The sequence below is a fragment of the Sminthopsis crassicaudata genome, chromosome 3 (assembly GCF_048593235.1).
Source record: "Sminthopsis crassicaudata isolate SCR6 chromosome 3, ASM4859323v1, whole genome shotgun sequence".
Taxonomy (NCBI): Eukaryota; Metazoa; Chordata; class Mammalia; order Dasyuromorphia; family Dasyuridae; genus Sminthopsis; species Sminthopsis crassicaudata.
Window position 1 is genome coordinate 651498225 of NC_133619.1, and position 15999 is coordinate 651514223.

Genomic DNA, 15999 nt, shown 5'->3' on the forward strand with positions numbered 1-15999 from the left:
GGCAGACGGCCTCCAGGAAAGCACGGACGCCGGGCTCCTCCGAGGCTTGCATCTAGGGATTTGGACCTCGATCTAGCCTGAGAACACAGCTCCGACTCGGGGGGTGCTTCTGAGCCGGGGTGGAGGGGTGCGGGTCTCAGATGCAGGGGGCACCTTCTGAGGAGGAGCTAGGACCGTAGACGCTGGGGGTCTGCTCTCAGGCTCCCGGGGTCCCCAGGCTCCCGGGGCCACAGGCTCCGGGGTCTCAGGCACCGGGGTCTCAGGCACCGGGGTCTCAGGCTCCCGGGGCCACAGGCTCCGGGGTCTCAGGCACCGGGGTCTCAGGCTCCGGGGTCTCAGGCTCCCTGGGTCTCAGGCAGCGGGGTCTCAGGCTCCCGGGGTCTCAGGCACCGGAATCTCAGGCTCCCGGGGCCACAGGCTCCGGGGTCTCAGGCACCGGGGTCTCAGGCTCCGGGGTCTCAGGCTCCCTGGGTCTCAGGCAGCGGGGGTCTCAGGCTCCCGGGGCCTCAGGCTCCCGGGGTCTCAGGCAGCGAGGTCTCAGGCAGCGGGGTCTCAGGCTCCCGGGGTCTCAGGCTCCCGGGGGTCTCAGGCACCGGGGTCTCAGGCTCCGGGGTCTCAGGCACGGGGTCTCAGGCTCCCGGGGCCTCAGGCTCCCGGGGTCTCAGGCAGCGAGGTCTCAGGCAGCGGGGTCTCAGGCTCCCGGGGTCTCAGGCACCGGGGTCTCAGGCTCCCGGGGTCTCAGGCTCCGGGGTCTCAGGCAGCGGGGTCTCAGGCTCCCGGGGTCTCAGGCACCGGGGTCTCAGGCTCCCGGGGTCTCAGGCAGCGGGGGTCTCAGGCACCGGGGTCTCAGGCACCGAGGTCTCAGGCTCCCGGGGGTCCTTGAGAGGGCTCAGAAGCTCGGGGCTCTCGGCTCGGTCGCGGGGCTCCCTCAGGGAGCTTTAGCAGCGAAGGTCCCCCAAACGCTCGGCATCGCTTCTCGGAATCTTGGGGGCTCCCCGTGGCAGGAGGAGTCTCTCGGAGGGCGGGGCGGGGGACTTTCACTGGAGTCCTGGGCAAGGGGGGGGCGGCCGACTCAGAAGGAGGAGCAGGTCTCCGAGGACCGGACCCAGGGGGTCGGACCAGGGGGAGGGCACCTCGGACTAGGGGCGTCTTCCACGGCGGCAGCGCCCACCTCCGGGGTCCCCTCACAGGGCGGGGCCCGGCCTCCGCTCACTCCGGGGACTGGTGGCAGCGCGGGCGGGCGGGGGAGGAGTCTCGGCAGCCCCGCCTCCCTCCCTCCCTGCCGCCGGGGCTCGGGCAGGGGGCGTCCACATCCCCCGGCAGCGGAGCGGAGCCGGAGCCGGAGCCCGAGCCGGAGCCGGGCGGGGGCAGCGGGGGGCCGGGCTGGGCCGGGCCGGGCCGGGCCGGGCCGAGCCAGCGGAGCCGGGGCCATGGAGTTCCGGCAAGACGAGTTTCGGAAGCTGGCGGGCCGCGCCCTGGGCCGCCTCCACCGGTGAGTGAGCGCCCGGGACCCTGGACAGCGCTCACTGGGGCTCCTGCCTGTGCGGGTCTCGCCCTCTGCCCCCGTCCTCTTTCCCTGTCCTCGCCACCCGGGCCCCTCTCCCTTCTCGTGCTCTGTCTCCCATCGCGGTGTCTCCCTGTCTCTGTCTTTTCCTCCCGGTCTCTACCCTCTCCTTCGTGGCTCTCCCCCCATCTCTCCGTGTCTCTGGCCGGCGGCTGAGGGGCCCCCCGTCCCGCCTCGGCCTCCCCTCTCCTGCGTGCTCTCACCTCTGGGCGTCCCTCCTTTCTCCCTCCCGAAAGCTATCTCCCTGGCTCAGCCCCCTCTGGATGTCTCTGGGCGTCTCTGTCCCCCTCGGCCCCTCCCTTTAATCCAAGCTAAAGCGGATTGCAGGGGGGGGCATGTGTCCTTGAGGGGGGTTAAGCCTAGAAGGGCCTGAGGCCCTCGCCTGAAGCGGGAACGGGGGTGTGGGGAGGATGGAGTCTAGCAGCTTAGACACTTCTGAGCCCCCCAGGGAGGCCGCCCGGAGCAAACACCCACATCCGCCCCTCCTTCCTTCTCACCTCCTTTCACACTCCGCTCAAAATACTCCAGTGTGAAGGAGAGGGAGAGAGACACCCCCCCCAAGGCCCAGGAGGGCAAGGGAACCTCCTACCCCCAGGTCCTGTCCCTGCCTCCGGGTTCTGGACCCCATCTCCCCAGATCTGCCTCTATCTACCTGGGGGTCAATGTCTCTGTCTTCTTCATCTCCGGCTTATTTCTCTCTACTGTCTCCATCACTGTCTGCTCCTTCTGAAGCCTCCCCCGAGGGTGGGTCATGGCTCGTTTTGGCCCAGCTCTGGTCTTTGAGGGGTGAGGACGAGGCGGGGAGTAACCAGGGATGCCCAGACTTCGGCCCCCCCATGAGACCCTGGGAGAGAACTGAGGGTAACGGGCTGGAGGGCGCTGTGTGGGCGAGGGAGGCAGGGAGGGAGCGATCTCAGAGGGATGTCTCTCAGGCCTAGCTGGGGCTGAAATGTGACACCGGAGAAGCTGAGAGGAGCCGCAGCCCCCCACCCCCCCACCCCGGCCACCGGCGCGGTGGACGATCGATGAGCCACCGCAGCCGGGAACCCGACACTCCACAATAAGTTGGGACTGGGAGCTGGGGGGCCTAGGTTCCTGCCTGCCTCTGGTGGTTGACCTTGGACATTTTGTTAGCCACTCTGCTCCAGACGGCAGTTGGGAGGGGCCCACCGAGAGGCTGGAGGCGAGGGAGCCCTAGGGAGAGAATTGCTTCTTGCTCCTACTGTGCAAGGAGGGAAACTGAGTCCCAGGAAAGAGCAGGAGCCATTTCAAGGTCACCTGATGGTAGTGGAGGCCCAACAGTGGAGCCCTGCATTGCGCTGAGGCTGCCTGGGTCCCTAAGTGCCTTTTACCATTGGTCGTTAGCTGTGGGCCAGTGTGTGTGCGTCTCTCCTCTCTCCTTTTCCATCTGTCTCTGTTTCTCTTATCTCCCCCCTTGTCTCTCTGACCCCATATCCATCCCTGTTCTCTCTGCTCTCATCTGGTCTCTTTCTTCATCTCGCCAATCTCCCCATGTCTCTCCTGTATCTTCTCTCTCCCATCTCTCTTGTCTCTCTGTCTCTCCTATCTCTCCCTGTTTTCTGTATCTTCATCTCTCCTGTATCTGTCTCCCACTCTTCTCACCTCTGTATCTCTCCTGTGTCTCTCTCCCATCTCTCTGTGTCTCTCCTGTATCTCTCTCCCATCTCTCCCTGTCTCCTCTGCCTCTCTCCTATCTCTCCCTGTTTTCCATATCTTCATTTTCCCCTATGTCTCTCCCATCTCTCCTATCTCTCCCTGTCTTCTGCATTTCCCCCTCTCCCTATGTCTCCTGTATCTCTCTCCCATCTCTCCGTGTCTCTGTCTCTTCATCTCTCTATCTCTCCCTGTCTTCTGCATTTCCCCCTCTCCCTGCATCTCCTGTATCTCTCTCCATGTCCCCCTTTCCCTCGTCTCTCGCTCTGTCTCTTCCATTCAGTCTCTGCAGCCCCTCGCTCCTGCCTCCGCCCCTTCTCTGTGGAGCCGTCCTTTGCGTGGCCCTCCCCAGTGGGATCTGGGCCCATGCCCCTATCCTCTTTCCCACCGCGACCCGGCTAACGGTCCCTTTCTTTTGGGGCTCTCTTTAGCTTTCTCTCTCCTCCCTCTCCCTACCCCCCCCCCGTCGGGACCGAGGTCCGTATCCTCCCCCCGCGGGGTCTAAGCCCGGGCTCGAGTCCCCTCCCCCATCCCGGCCGTCCCCTTCTTCTCAGGATCTCTTTAGCTCGCTCTCTCTCCCTCCCCCGTCTCTCGCGGGCTCCATCTGTTCTCAGCTTCTCTCCTGGCTCAGCTTCCTTCCCTCCTCCCGCTCCATCTCTCTCTGTCTTGTCTCTGGCTCGTGCCTCAGTCTTCTCCACACCTGCCGTCTCTGCCCATTCCCTCTGTGGGCGGTCCTAGACTTTCTCCCTCTCTGGCGGTCTCCCCCCTTCCGGCTGTCTCTCCTTCCATCCCTCGTCTCTGTCTCTCTGAATCTCCGTGTCTCTGTCTTTGGACCAGCTCATACACGCGTCATCCGAGGCTCACAGTCCGCCCCCGTTCACAGGAGCGCCCCATCTGTCTCTGTGATAAACCCCCAGGACGGGCCCAGACACCAGGGCCCGGGGGCTACTGGGAGTGGGGACAGGGTCCCGGCCCCACTTGCTCACGGCAGGGGTCAGCTTTGAGCAAAGGGCAGAGGAAGGAAGGATTCTTTTATCAGCCCCAGCCGAGAAACAGCTGTTCCTGCGACACCTTCCCGCCAGCCTCCTTCACACCTTGGCTTGCTGAGTACTTTTCTGGGAATGTGTGTGTGCCAGCGCGGGGGCCGCTGGGACGTGAGCGCTCGGGCCGTCAGCTTCCCCACCCCCTCCCCCAGAGCCCTCTCCCCCTCCCCGCTCCTGCCTCACGTATTCGGGGACTGTTCCGGGGGCCACCGCGGGACTGGCCAGCCCAGGATGCCCGCCTGCTTCTTGTGCGCACGGACTGATGGGAGCGCTGAAATCTCCAGGGGGCGGGGCTGGGGTCCCAAGAAGGAGTGGGAGGGAAGGAACACCTGGGTCCCTGAAGGGGGGGGGGCTGAGGATTCCCGGAGGGAGAGGGGCCGGCTCGCCCGGGGCCCCCGAAGAGAGGCCCGGACAACAGCTCCGCCTTCCACGGCCCAGGCTCCTGGAGAAACGGCAGGAGGGCGCGGAAACGCTGGAGCTGAGCGAGGAGGGCCGGCCCGTGGCTTCCAGCGGGGCCGCCCGGCCCAAGCCGGTGCTGGACTGCACGTGCTGGGGGCTCCCCCGCCGCTACGTCATCGCGGTCATGAGCGGCCTGGGCTTCTGCATCAGCTTCGGCATCCGCTGCAACCTGGGCGTGGCCATAGTGTCCATGGTGAACAACAGCACGGTGCACAAGGGCGGCCACGTGACCGTGCAGGTAAGGGCCTCGGCGCTCACGGGACTAGAGGCGCTGGGCGGGGGAAGTCGGAGAGCTGGGGAGGCCCCGAGGCTGGAGGGACCCCCAGAGAGGAGCCGCGAAGGGCTCTGGGAGTAAGCCAGTGCGAAGGGGAGCCTTGCAGACAGAGGCCGCGGCCCGGTGATAGCAGCCCGGGGATGCCCGGAGCAGGAAGACGCAGGAATGGCTCCCGGGGACTCGCTATCAAAGAACTCCAAGTGCTGGGGCTGGCAGACGCTGCGGGAGCGTCCGGCACCCAGAGCAGGGGCCGAGGAACGCTGATGGAGGCTGACCGGCTCCCTGCGGGGGGGGTCTCTTGTGTGTCTTACAGAAAGCTCAGTTCAACTGGGACCCCGAGACCGTGGGCCTCATCCACGGCTCCTTCTTCTGGGGCTACATCGTCACGCAGATTCCCGGGGGCTTCATCTGCCAGAAGTTTGCGGCCAACAGGTGGGGGCGGGGCGGCAAGAGCCGGGCTTAAGGGAAGAGCGTGACAGGAGGGAAGGGGCGGGGCTAAAGGCCGCTCGGGGCGGGGCCGCGCTCATGCCCGCCACGCCCCTCTCCTCCCGCCAGGGTCTTCGGCTTCGCCATAGTGGCCACGTCCACGCTCAACATGCTGATCCCCTCGGCTGCCCGCGTGCATTACGGCTGCGTCATCTTTGTGCGGATCCTGCAGGGGCTCGTGGAGGTGCGAACCCCTCCCCCTTCTGCAGGCCGCTCCCCTTCCTCTAAGGACCTCCCTTCCTCGGCCCCACCCTCCCGGAGTGGTCCTTTTTTCGAGCCCTCGGCCCGTTTTTTCTAGCAACGCCCCTCCCAGATAGATCCCCACCAAACCCCTGACCCTAACCCCACTCCCCTTCAGGGGGTCACGTACCCGGCCTGCCACGGGATCTGGAGCAAGTGGGCACCGCCTCTGGAGCGCAGCCGGCTGGCAACCACGGCTTTTTGCGGTGAGCGCTGGGGGCCGACGTGGGCTGCGGAGGGCACAGTGCGCTGGGGCTGACTGGCAAAGGAGATGGGGCTGGGGCGCGAGAGGCGGGATCCGAGGCGGATGGGCTGGCGGAGCGGGCGTTCGGGTGCCTGGCAGGGGCGCAGGATCGGGCCTCCGCAGGGAAGGGCCGGGGGCCGCCGGGCGTCCGGCTACCGCGGCAGGAACGGCGCTGGCTTTCCAGCTTGACTTGCCGGCCCCCGGCCCTGTCCCGCAGGCTCCTACGCTGGGGCGGTGGTCGCCATGCCCCTCGCCGGCGTCCTGGTCCAGTACTCGGGATGGAGCTCCGTGTTCTACGTCTATGGTGAGCGGGAGCCGAGGGCTGCCTGGGCCGGGGCGCACACGTTCAGGCTGGGCTCGGCCCTCCCCGCCTCACCGGCCCTCTCCTCCGCGCCCCCAGGGAGCTTCGGGATCTTCTGGTACCTCTTCTGGCTCCTGGTGTCCTACGAGTCTCCGGCTCAGCACCCAAGCATCTCGGAGGAGGAGCGCAAGTACATCGAGGACGCGATCGGCGAGAGCGCCCGCCTCATGAACCCGCTCGTGGTCAGCCTGGGGCGCCCGGGGCAGGCCTGGAGGGGGAAAGGGAGGACGGCACGGGGTGGGGGGAGCCTAGGGCCCGAGGGGCACTTCCCAGGGACGGAACGCAAATGAGGAAGGGGGAGAGGAACGTGCCGGGAGCGGCGCGGGGAGAGGAGGAGGAGACACGTGAGTCCTCCGCGATCCGAACCGGGGAGAGGAGAGCGCCCGGTGCTGTCGGCCTCCGTGTCTACCCTGCCTCTAAGCCCCTTCTCGGCCCGCAGAAATTCAGCACGCCCTGGCGGCGCTTCTTCACGTCCATGCCCGTCTACGCCATCATCGTGGCCAACTTCTGTCGGAGCTGGACCTTCTACTTGCTGCTGATCTCTCAACCCGCCTATTTTGAGGAGGTCTTCGGGTTTGAGATCAGCAAGGTGGGCCCCCAGCCCCCCCACCCCCTGGCATCCCCGATTGCCCGAGGTGAAGAAAGGACCTTGCTCGGTATCGGCCCGGGATAGAGCCGGGAATGTCGAGTGTAGGAAAGGAGGAGTAGCGCGGGGATCCGCCGGAGCTCCGGGAGGTCCTGGGAGCACTGCGGGACCAGGGCAAAGAGGGTTCCCGCGCGCGCGCAAACTGGTCCAACCCGTTCCCCGCCTCTCCCCTTCCTCCCCCCCCCCCCTCCTCCGCAGGTGGGCCTGGTGTCCGCGCTGCCCCACCTCGTCATGACTATAGTGGTCCCCATCGGGGGCCAGATCGCAGACTTCCTGAGAAGCCGCCACATCATGTCCACCACCAACGTCCGCAAAATGATGAACTGCGGGGGTGAGAAGCCGTCGGGGCAGTGCCAGGGCTCGGAGTTGGGTCCCGCTACCTGGGGAGGGGGAGGGACCTTCTTCCTGTCCCTCGACTTTAGCTCGGGTCCCCCAGCTCCCCAGTGGGGGGGCCAGCCTAGGGTCCCGGAGGGGCCAGTCAGGACTCCTGGGTCCCCGCAGGCTTCGGCATGGAGGCCACCTTGCTCCTGGTCGTCGGCTACTCTCACTCCAAGGGCGTGGCCATCTCCTTCTTGGTCCTGGCCGTGGGCTTCAGCGGCTTCGCCATCTCGGGTGAGATCCCTGGGTCGGGCTAGGTGTGGGGGAGGGGGCCGGGCCCTTCTCTAAGTGGGCGGGACTCAGGCCGCTCTGGCGCCCCCAGGCTTCAACGTGAACCACTTGGACATCGCCCCGCGCTACGCCAGCATCCTCATGGGCATCTCCAACGGCGTGGGCACCCTCAGCGGCATGGTGTGTCCCATCATCGTGGGGGCCATGACCAAGCACAAGGTGAGGGCGCGGCGCCCACCCCTCCCGCCTCTTCTTCACGCTGCCTTAGATTCTCCTGCGTTCTCTGGCTACTCAACTGTTTCTCCTGGAATCTCACTGGCTCTTTCCCCAATTTCTGTCTCCTTGTGTCCTGTTTCTCCTGCTCTCCTCTCCTCTTCTTCCTTCTCCCCCCTTCCCCTCCCTTCCTTTGCCCTCCTCTTTTCTCCCGTCCTCTGCTCCTGTCCTCTTTTCTCTCCTCCTCCCCTTCCCTCTCCTCCTCCTCTCCTCGTCCCTCATCCTCTCTTCCCCTCTCCCGAGTCTCTCTGCTGACACCTGCTGCTTCCCCATCGCTCTTTCCGTCTCTGTCCCCTGCATCTCTCCTGTTTCTGTCTCCTCTATCTCTGCCTCCCACCGGAGGCTACCCATTATGTCTCCCTCCTTCTCCCCTTTGTTTTCTCTCGCCTGTTTTCCCGCATCTCTCTCCCTCTCTGCTGCATTTGACCATCTCTCCCCACACCCTTCCCTTCCCTGTCTCCGGTCTTCCCCGCAATCTCTCCCCCTCCTCTCTCTCCTCCCTCTCCCCTCCTGCCTCCCTCTCTCTCCCTTCTCCCTCTCCCCTCCATCTCTCTTCCTTTCCCTTCCATCTCTCTCTCCCTCTCCCCCCCTCCCCCTCTCCCGGTCCCCGGCTCCCTCTCCGTGCCGTCCCCCGCCTGCGTCCGGCCGGCAGACCCGGGAGGAGTGGCAGTCGGTGTTCCTCATCGCTTCTCTGGTGCACTATGGGGGAGTCTTGTTCTATGGCATCTTCGCCTCGGGAGAGAAGCAGCCGTGGGCGGAGCCCGAGGAGCTGAGCGAGGAGAAGTCGGGGCTGGTCCAGCACGACCAGCTAGCGGGCAGCAGTGACGAAAGCGACGGCCCCGACGACCCCGCTTTCTCCTACGCCGCTGCCGCCGGGGAGCCCGCTCCGCCGGGAGCCCCCCCTGGGCCGGGCCCCGCGCTGGGCCCCGGGCCCCCGCCCTCCTACGGGGCCACGGGGAGGAGTCCCGCCCCTCCCGCCTGGCCCCCCACCCCGAGGGACTACTGACGCCCAGCGCTGGCCACGGCCCGGGACTCCATTCCCAGTGGTTTCGAGTCTCCCAGTCACCCCAGATCCCACTTCGATGTTTCCGCAGGGCTGCGGACTGGCAGTTTCCAGACCCCTCCCCAAGGCCCCCGGGTCTCTAGGCCCCCCCTGCCCTTTGCCTTCGCGGCTTGTTGAGGCTCCCACCGTCCCAGTAATAAGCCCCGAGCACATCCTTCCCTCCTCAGCCTCCTGGTTCCCGCGGTCGGAGCGGCGGGCTCCAGGCCGGCCCCTTCAGGGCGCACTCGAAAGTGTCCCTCAGTTTCCCAGGCTTTCGAGGCCGTCCCGGTAAATGCCCCGGAGAGGGCACTCCCGGCCCCCCCCCTCTTCAGATTCCGGCCCGACCTTAGAAACCGCGGCCTTCCTCGTGAGTTTCAAAGTCCCTCCAGGAGATTCGGCCCGCCCCCTCCCCCGCTGCCCCGATGACTTTTTGCCAATCACAGGGGAGGGCCCCGCCCCCCGCCCCGCTCCCTCCGGGTCCCGGGATGGATTCTCACCAGCGTTTGCATCCGGGCGCAGCGGTCTCCAGCTCCGCCCGCCCAGCAGTGCCCCCCCGCCCCCGCTGTTTTCAGGGCCCTCTTCTGCTAAGCAGGCGCCAGTTTTCCAGCCCCCCTTTCAGTGGTAAGAGTTGAATCTGAAGCTACCCGCCCCCCCCCCCCCCCAGCGCCCGGCGGTGGCAGGCAAAGCCTCCGAGTTTCTCCACAAAACCCGAGCTGGGGATTCTCAGCTTTTAAAGGGCGGCCTCCAGCCCCCTGCAGTTGAGCCCCGAGTCTCCTTCCCTCCCCTGGCGCCACTAGTCAGCGAGTCTCGGGCTGCGGGGCCCCGGCGGCCCCAGAGACGGGCTGAGCTTCCCTTAGTTCTTGCACTTTATTCCTCCCCTGCCTCCAGCCTCCAGATCGGGGGTCTTCGAGGGGTCTCCCAAGCATATTTCCAAGGCCTCTGAGCAAGAGGGACTTCCAGCCGTGGCCCCTCCCTTGCTAGCCCAAGGCTGACGACGGTCCCGGAGGACCCGACTGGGGGCGGGTGCAGGGGCCAGTTTGTGAGTGTGTGAGTGTGTGCAGGTCCGGTCGAAATAAAATACTGTCGTGTCAACGTAGCCCTGGGCACGGCTCCAGCCTCCTTCCCCGTCGGCCGTCCCTGCCCAGCACCCCCAGCGCTCCCCTCCGTCACCGAGGTGGGAAAGACCAGGCCGGGTCTGTTCTGGAGACTTTTAATTCGGAGTCAGAGGCGTCTCCAGGAACGAAAGCCAAAGCACCTCAGACTCTCCCCCTTCCCTCCCCAACCTCCCCCCACCCAAGTCAGGACTACAAGCGCAAAGCATGCTGGGAAGGAGCCAGGGTTCCGGGCCCGGCTCGCGCTCACATGAAGTTGTTGGGCAGAGCGGCGGGGGAGAGGGGCTCCAGGCGCGGCGGCGAGGAGATCCTGCCCGGGGGCGGGGGCAGCTTGGGAGGCAGAGGGGGGGTGCCGGGCGGCTGCTTGGTGGCGATGTGGGAGGGAACCCAGGCGTCCGGAGCGTAAAAGTGGAGGTCATAAGGATCCTTCGGGGCGTCCAGGTGGAGAGCTTTGGGAGACATTGGGGGCAGGAGAGCTGAGCTCGCCTCCTTCCCCAGTGCGGTGGGGGAGGGGAGGTCGGAGAAGCTGCCTTTAGAACCCCCCCAGCCCCCTTCCAAGGCACTGCTGGGGAAACTGAGGCTTGGAGAGCGGAAGCCCCGGCATCTGCCCCCGGGAAAGGGAATGGCAGGAGGCCGGCCGCAGCCGTGGGACTGCTGACATCAAAGCCAGTTCCCGTCTCCGGACGTTATCCACACCCGGAACCAGCCAGGCAGAGCTGGGGAAGACTCGTGTGGCCCATTTCCCTGCTTTTTACACGGAAGGAAACAGGGCAGGAGAGGAAGCCGCAGCTCTCGAACCCAGGACCTGAAACTCCAAGCCCCACTCTGCACTCCCGGGGAATTCCTCGCTTCTGCGCGGCCGCCGCCCTTCTTTCGCAGGGCCCCCTCCCCCACCGATCCTATCCAGGCCCTTCTCCCTTCCCACGGATGGCCGGCGCGGCCTGGTTCCCTCTCCCCCAAAGGAAGAGGGAGGGAGGAAGCTGGGAGAGGACGCGAGCCCTTTTTATGAAGGGAGGGGGGAGGAAGCCTCTCACCCCGAAATTCTTGGAGAGGGGCCTTGGACAGGAGGCGGGGCTTACCTGAGGGAAGGGAAGCTTTGAGAGGAGGCGGGGTCTACCTGGGTGGGGGAGGGACCTGGAGAGGAGGCGGGGTCTACCTGGGATGGGGGTGGGGCGGGGCTTTCGCTCACCCGGCTCATCGCTGTCATTCGGCAGCCGGTGGTGACCGAAGGGTCTCGAACGTGCAGCCCGGCGGTACAGACACCAAAGCAGCAGGAAAACTCCGAGCAGGAGCCCGGCCCCGGCCAGGAAGAGGCACAGGGCCCGCCTCCCGCGCCCCGAGGCCTTCCCACCAGGGTCACACCTGCAGGGTCGGGAGAGAGGCTCCGGCTCCTGTCCCACGCCCCAGCCGCGCAATCCTCCCCTCTCCCAGCCCTGCCCCCCCTGGGCGTCTCAGCCCCAGCCCCCGCTCCTAAGCTGACCCAGGTAGTGGGCGCCGCAGGGTCCCTGTCCCTCAGCTCCTGGACCTAAGAGGCCCCGGAGGGTTCCGGTCCAGTCCCTCCCGGACCGAAGTGACCCAAGCATCTCTTCCAGGCGCAGCCCCGGCGGCCCCAGCCCCTCCAGGCCCTCACCAGTCTCCTGAACTCTCTCCACCACGATGATGGTGTTCACGGTGTCTCCATGGCGCCGCGGAAGCGCTCTGGCCCGAGCTGGAGGAGCAGGCGGAGGCGGGGGCTCCAGGAGCCGGGCGGCTGCGGGGACTGGGTTCTGAGGGCCTTCAGAGGCTTGGGGGCCCGGCTGACGGGATTCTTGGCGCGGTGTCTCGGGGGTCCCAGAGTCGTTAGCCAGTTGTGGAGAGCTGGCCCCGGTGGGGGCCGCTGACTCCAAACGGAGCACTTCTGGAAGGGCAGGGCTGGGGATGGCCCGGGATTCTGGGGGAGGGGTTTCTGGGCCCTCAGAGGGAAGAACGACGGAGGAGTCTAGATGCGGCACCTCTGGGGGCTCAGGAGTTTCTGGGTGCATAGGTTCTGGGGGCTCGGAGCTGGGGGTCCCAGAAGCTGGACGGGGCATCCCCGAGGGCTCATGCTTCGGGGCACGGGGGGGCACTGGGGCGGAAGCTTTCAGAGGGGTGTCGGAGGCTTCTGGGGGTACAGAGGTGGGGGCCTCGGAGAGATCGGGATCGGGGCTCGAACGGGCCTCTGGGGGTTCGGCTGAGTCAGAAGTGGGAGCTCCTAGATGTAAAGTCTCAAGGGGGTCTTGGGACTCTGGCTGAGAAGGTCGTGGCGGGACAGGGTCCGAGACTGCCGGCAATTCTGGCTGTCCAAGCCCAGGAGTAGCAGGGCCCGGGCTTTCATAGGATTCTGCTGGGGAAGTTTCGGGGGGGATAGAAGGGGGGACTTCTGTCGATTCTGACTGCTGGGGGGTCGGGGCGGGAGGCTCTGGAGGGGAGGTCGCTCCGAGGACCTCCGCGTGGTATGGCTTCGAGGGCTCCGGAGGCGGCGGAACTGAGGGGGCGGCCTCCGAACCTGGGGAGCTCAGATAGAGGAGGAGGAAGACGAAGAGGAGCCCCAGAGATCTCATAGCGCACGATCGGAGCCTCACCTGTGCGGGCGAAATTGGGGCACTGCGGGATCTGGAGCCACACCCGGGGCTGTCCCCGCCCCAAATGGCTCCCATTGGTCCTCAGAATCCTCCACCTCCTTCGGTGCCCCTCAGCGGGGGACCAGCGGGTTATCCCGCAGGGAAGGGTGGGGTTGAACTACAACTCCCAGGGGGCTCCCGGGCGCCAGAGCTCGCAACGCAGGGAGACTGAAGGGCCGAGCATCATGGGAGTCGTAGTCGGCCCCCTTCCTTGAGTTGCATGTGTTCCCAGAGGGCGAGGTCTTGAGGGGCGAAAGGGATGGGGGGAGGGGGTAGTCTCCGCATTCCCCAGGCGTCGACCCTGAGCACGGCCTTCTCAGGTCCGGAGAGCCGAAGCGGGGAGCGGTGGGCAACGCCCTTCCCCCATTCCCCGTACCCCGGGGGACAAAGCCGGCTTTCACTTGTTTACACTCGAAGTTGCTCGGAGACCCGCTAGGGAAGAAGACGCGGGGGTCCCCGAGGGGCGGAGGCTGGGGGGAGGGGAGGCCTGTGCACCAGAAATCGAGGACTGGGGGGTCCGAATGCCTCTGCGGAGGGGAGGGGTTCGGTTGGGAACCGGATGGAGGGAGCGGCGCTTGACCTCTGAGGAGCTGGGTCAACTGCTGCCTGGGCCACTGAGCTCCACTCGAGTGACCTTGGTCACTTCCACCTCTTCAAGGCGTCAGTGTCCTCGCGGGGGAGGACCCCTAAGGTCCCTTCGGGATCCCTTCACAGGAAGGGGACAAGGGCTGCATTTGTGGCTACTCCATTGGGGGCCCTCGCGTCCAGCCTGGGTCCCGGACGCCTCGCTTACCGGTGGGGATCACTGGATCCCTGAGCAGAGGGAGGGGGAGGGAAGAGAGCCAGACTCAGCGCGTCCCTGGGTTATGGGGGGCAGAGCGCCTGGGCTCCTTACTGGGCCGGGCCGGGGGCGCGGGGTCCTTACCTGGGGCAGGCAGAAGGAGCAGCAGCAGCAGCAGGTGTACACAGCTGGACACGGCAGGTGAGCTGTGGAGACAAGGAGACAGGCGGGGCCTTGGGGAGGGGGTGACGCACCTGACTGTCCTTCCCTAGAGAATCCCGGTGCCTGGCGACCGGCCCTGCTCTTAAAGGGACAGCGCGGGGAAGGGGCGAAGGAGCCAAAGCTCCTTCTGCTCGGACCCCGCGGGGGACGCGGGCGATTTCCCCCCCTCTCTCCCGGGGCATCCGAGTGTTGTCCGGCTTCCCCTCCCGGCCCCCTGCTCTTGGGAGCTCGCGGTGCCCTCCGGGGCCACTCGCCGGTCACGTTTCTAGTGGGGACGCATTTAGGCTCAGAGCTGGCCCACCTCACTCACTCGGGCCCTGACAAGTGGGGTGGGCTGGGTGGTTCAGAAGGTCAGGGGGCAGAGGCCAGCAACCACGCCCTCTCCCCTTTCCCGAGGCGGCTCGGGCGGCCCCGACGTGGCTCCCACGGCCTGGAGCCTGTCTGGGCTGGAGCGCCGCCTCGGCTCCCTTCCTCTCCGCCCCTCTGTCCGCCCGTCCTTTTCCACTCCCCTCCTTTTTTCTTTCTCGGTGGGACCCGGGTCTAGCTCTCGCTGCCTGACGGGCCTCCCTTCCTCCCTCCTCTGCGTCTCCGGCCCTCCGTGGGCCTCCCTCAGCTGCTCCGAGCCTCCCTCTCACGCGTCAGTCACTTAGCTAGGTCTCCCGGCCCCCCCATTCCCCATGCCTCCGCTTGCTTCCTCTGTCCACTCGGCTCCCTCCCTCCCGCCATCCCCCTCCCGGGCCCAATTAGGGCCGGCTCGGGCTCGGGCTGGCTCGGCCTCCCCCGCTCTCTGCTGCTCATTAGCGGCGGCACAGCCTAATGAGGCTGGGGGCGGCGTGACCCCGCAGCCCGGGCCGGCCGGGCCTGCGTCAGCCAAGGCCTTTATAAGGGCTTTGGGGGTGGCGGAGATCAGCTGCGCCTCGCTCGGGACTCCACAGGACGGTACGGCCGGGCCCGCCGAGCGCCTGGAGGGGAGTTGGGGGGGCGCCGGAGCCGCTGAACAGGACTTGTGTCCCCGCAGGTGATGGGGAGCTCCGAGAGCCGGGGGCCCCGCCGGCGCGGGCCGCTGCTGCTGCTGCTGCTGCTGCTGCTGCTGCCGCCTGGGATCCCCGGCGCCCCCGGGGCTCTTCCGGCCCGGCCCGACAGCCCCAGGTGAGTATGGGGGTGCGGGCCCCAGGAGAGACCGCAGGAGGGGAGGAACTCTGCATGGCCTGAGAGACGGGAGGCGCGCCCGACCCTGAGAGACAGCGGCAGGGCCCCCGGGGCGGCTGGAGAGCCAGCCACAGAGCGGGGGGCTCTGGAGGAAACTGGGGGAGGGGCTCGCAGAGACGGGAAGGGACCGGGCTGGGGAGGCGGGAGCGGGCTACTGACGGAGGCCACGGCGGGCTGGACTTCTCGGGCGGCGATCCCGGCTCTCTGTGACTGAAGGGGGCGGGGGTGCCGGGGCTGGGAGCGGGCGCCCATCTCCTCCCCTCCTTCCCCCCCTCTCTGCAGCTCGTGGTTCCCGTGGGTGCCGCCACCCGCGTCTCTGACCCTGCGGGACCGGAGCCTTCAGCTGACGGGGGAGGCGGGCCCCTCCCGGGCCCCCGGACGCCGGCCCCAGACCGAGCCCCGGCCCCAGGGCCCCTCCGCGAGCGCCGGCCCCCAAAGGCGCCTGGTGGTGGCGGACGACGCGGCGTTCCGGGAGCGCGCTCGCCTGCTGGCCGCCCTGGAGCGGCGCCGCTGGCTCAACTCGTACATGCACAAGCTCCTGGTGGTCAGCGACGCGGCCGCCGACTGAGGCTCCCCGCCCCCCCCAATAAAAGTTCCCTGCTTTTCTCAGCTTCGCTGTCGAGTCGTGATTGCTCTGGGGAGGGGAACGGAGCGGCGGGGCCGGGCTGCAGCCCGCTGCGCTCCTGGGCCCCGGTGTCCGGCTCTCCGCGGCGCGTCCCTTCGAGGCCCCGGCGGGGCGGCCGCTTTTCCCGGTCCCCGTGGCCGCCTCTTGCAAGGCTCGTGGGCAGCTCAGCCTCCCCAGCCCCAGTCTCTACCTCCCCGTTCTCAGCCTCTCTTCTTATCGGTTTTCTGGGCCTCTGGGACCCGTCCTTCTCTGGCCTCCCCTATCCACTCCGAATCGTCCCCTCCCCCACAGACTGACAAGCGGAGGGCTGCAGTGGGGGCGGGGCAGGGGGGCCCGGAGGGATGGAGAGGGCACCGAGAGCCTCCGGAGGGACAATGCCCTGATACTGCCGCCCCCAGGTGACTTCTCCCCCTCAACCCTAGGGTTTACCGTGCCTGGAAGGTTCCATCTTAGGCCTCCTGGTCTCAGTTTCCCCGGTTGTAGGAGCCTGAAAGTC

The 15999-nt window shown here is 67.1% G+C and overlaps 3 protein-coding genes across 3 annotated transcripts; 2 read left to right on the plus strand and 1 right to left on the minus strand.

Moving 5' to 3' along the window:
• Positions 1-1334: 1334 nt before the first annotated feature.
• On the plus strand, positions 1335-10011 carry SLC17A7 (solute carrier family 17 member 7). Its single transcript, XM_074308159.1, has 12 exons — positions 1335-1492; positions 4720-4978; positions 5328-5446; positions 5570-5684; positions 5859-5946; positions 6202-6288; positions 6385-6527; positions 6785-6934; positions 7190-7322; positions 7493-7603; positions 7692-7819; positions 8526-10011. The coding sequence occupies exons 1-12, from the start codon at positions 1431-1433 to the stop codon at positions 8877-8879; spliced, it is 1749 nt and encodes a 582-aa protein (XP_074164260.1). The 5' UTR covers positions 1335-1430; the 3' UTR covers positions 8880-10011.
• A 103-nt stretch (positions 10012-10114) lies between these two features.
• On the minus strand, positions 10115-13796 carry GFY (golgi associated olfactory signaling regulator). The gene is given in 5 exon segments (XM_074308160.1): positions 10115-10476; positions 11217-11348; positions 11351-11389; positions 11658-12627; positions 13592-13796. Coding segments are annotated over 4 exon segments (1323 nt in total). The 5' UTR covers positions 12607-12627; positions 13592-13796; the 3' UTR covers positions 10115-10273.
• PTH2 (parathyroid hormone 2) lies at positions 13754-15469 on the plus strand. The gene is made up of 2 exons (XM_074308161.1): positions 13754-14818; positions 15161-15469. Exons 1-2 carry the CDS (start codon positions 14691-14693, stop codon positions 15444-15446), a joined length of 414 nt encoding a protein of 137 aa, XP_074164262.1. The 5' UTR covers positions 13754-14690; the 3' UTR covers positions 15447-15469.
• Positions 15470-15999: the final 530 nt, after the last annotated feature.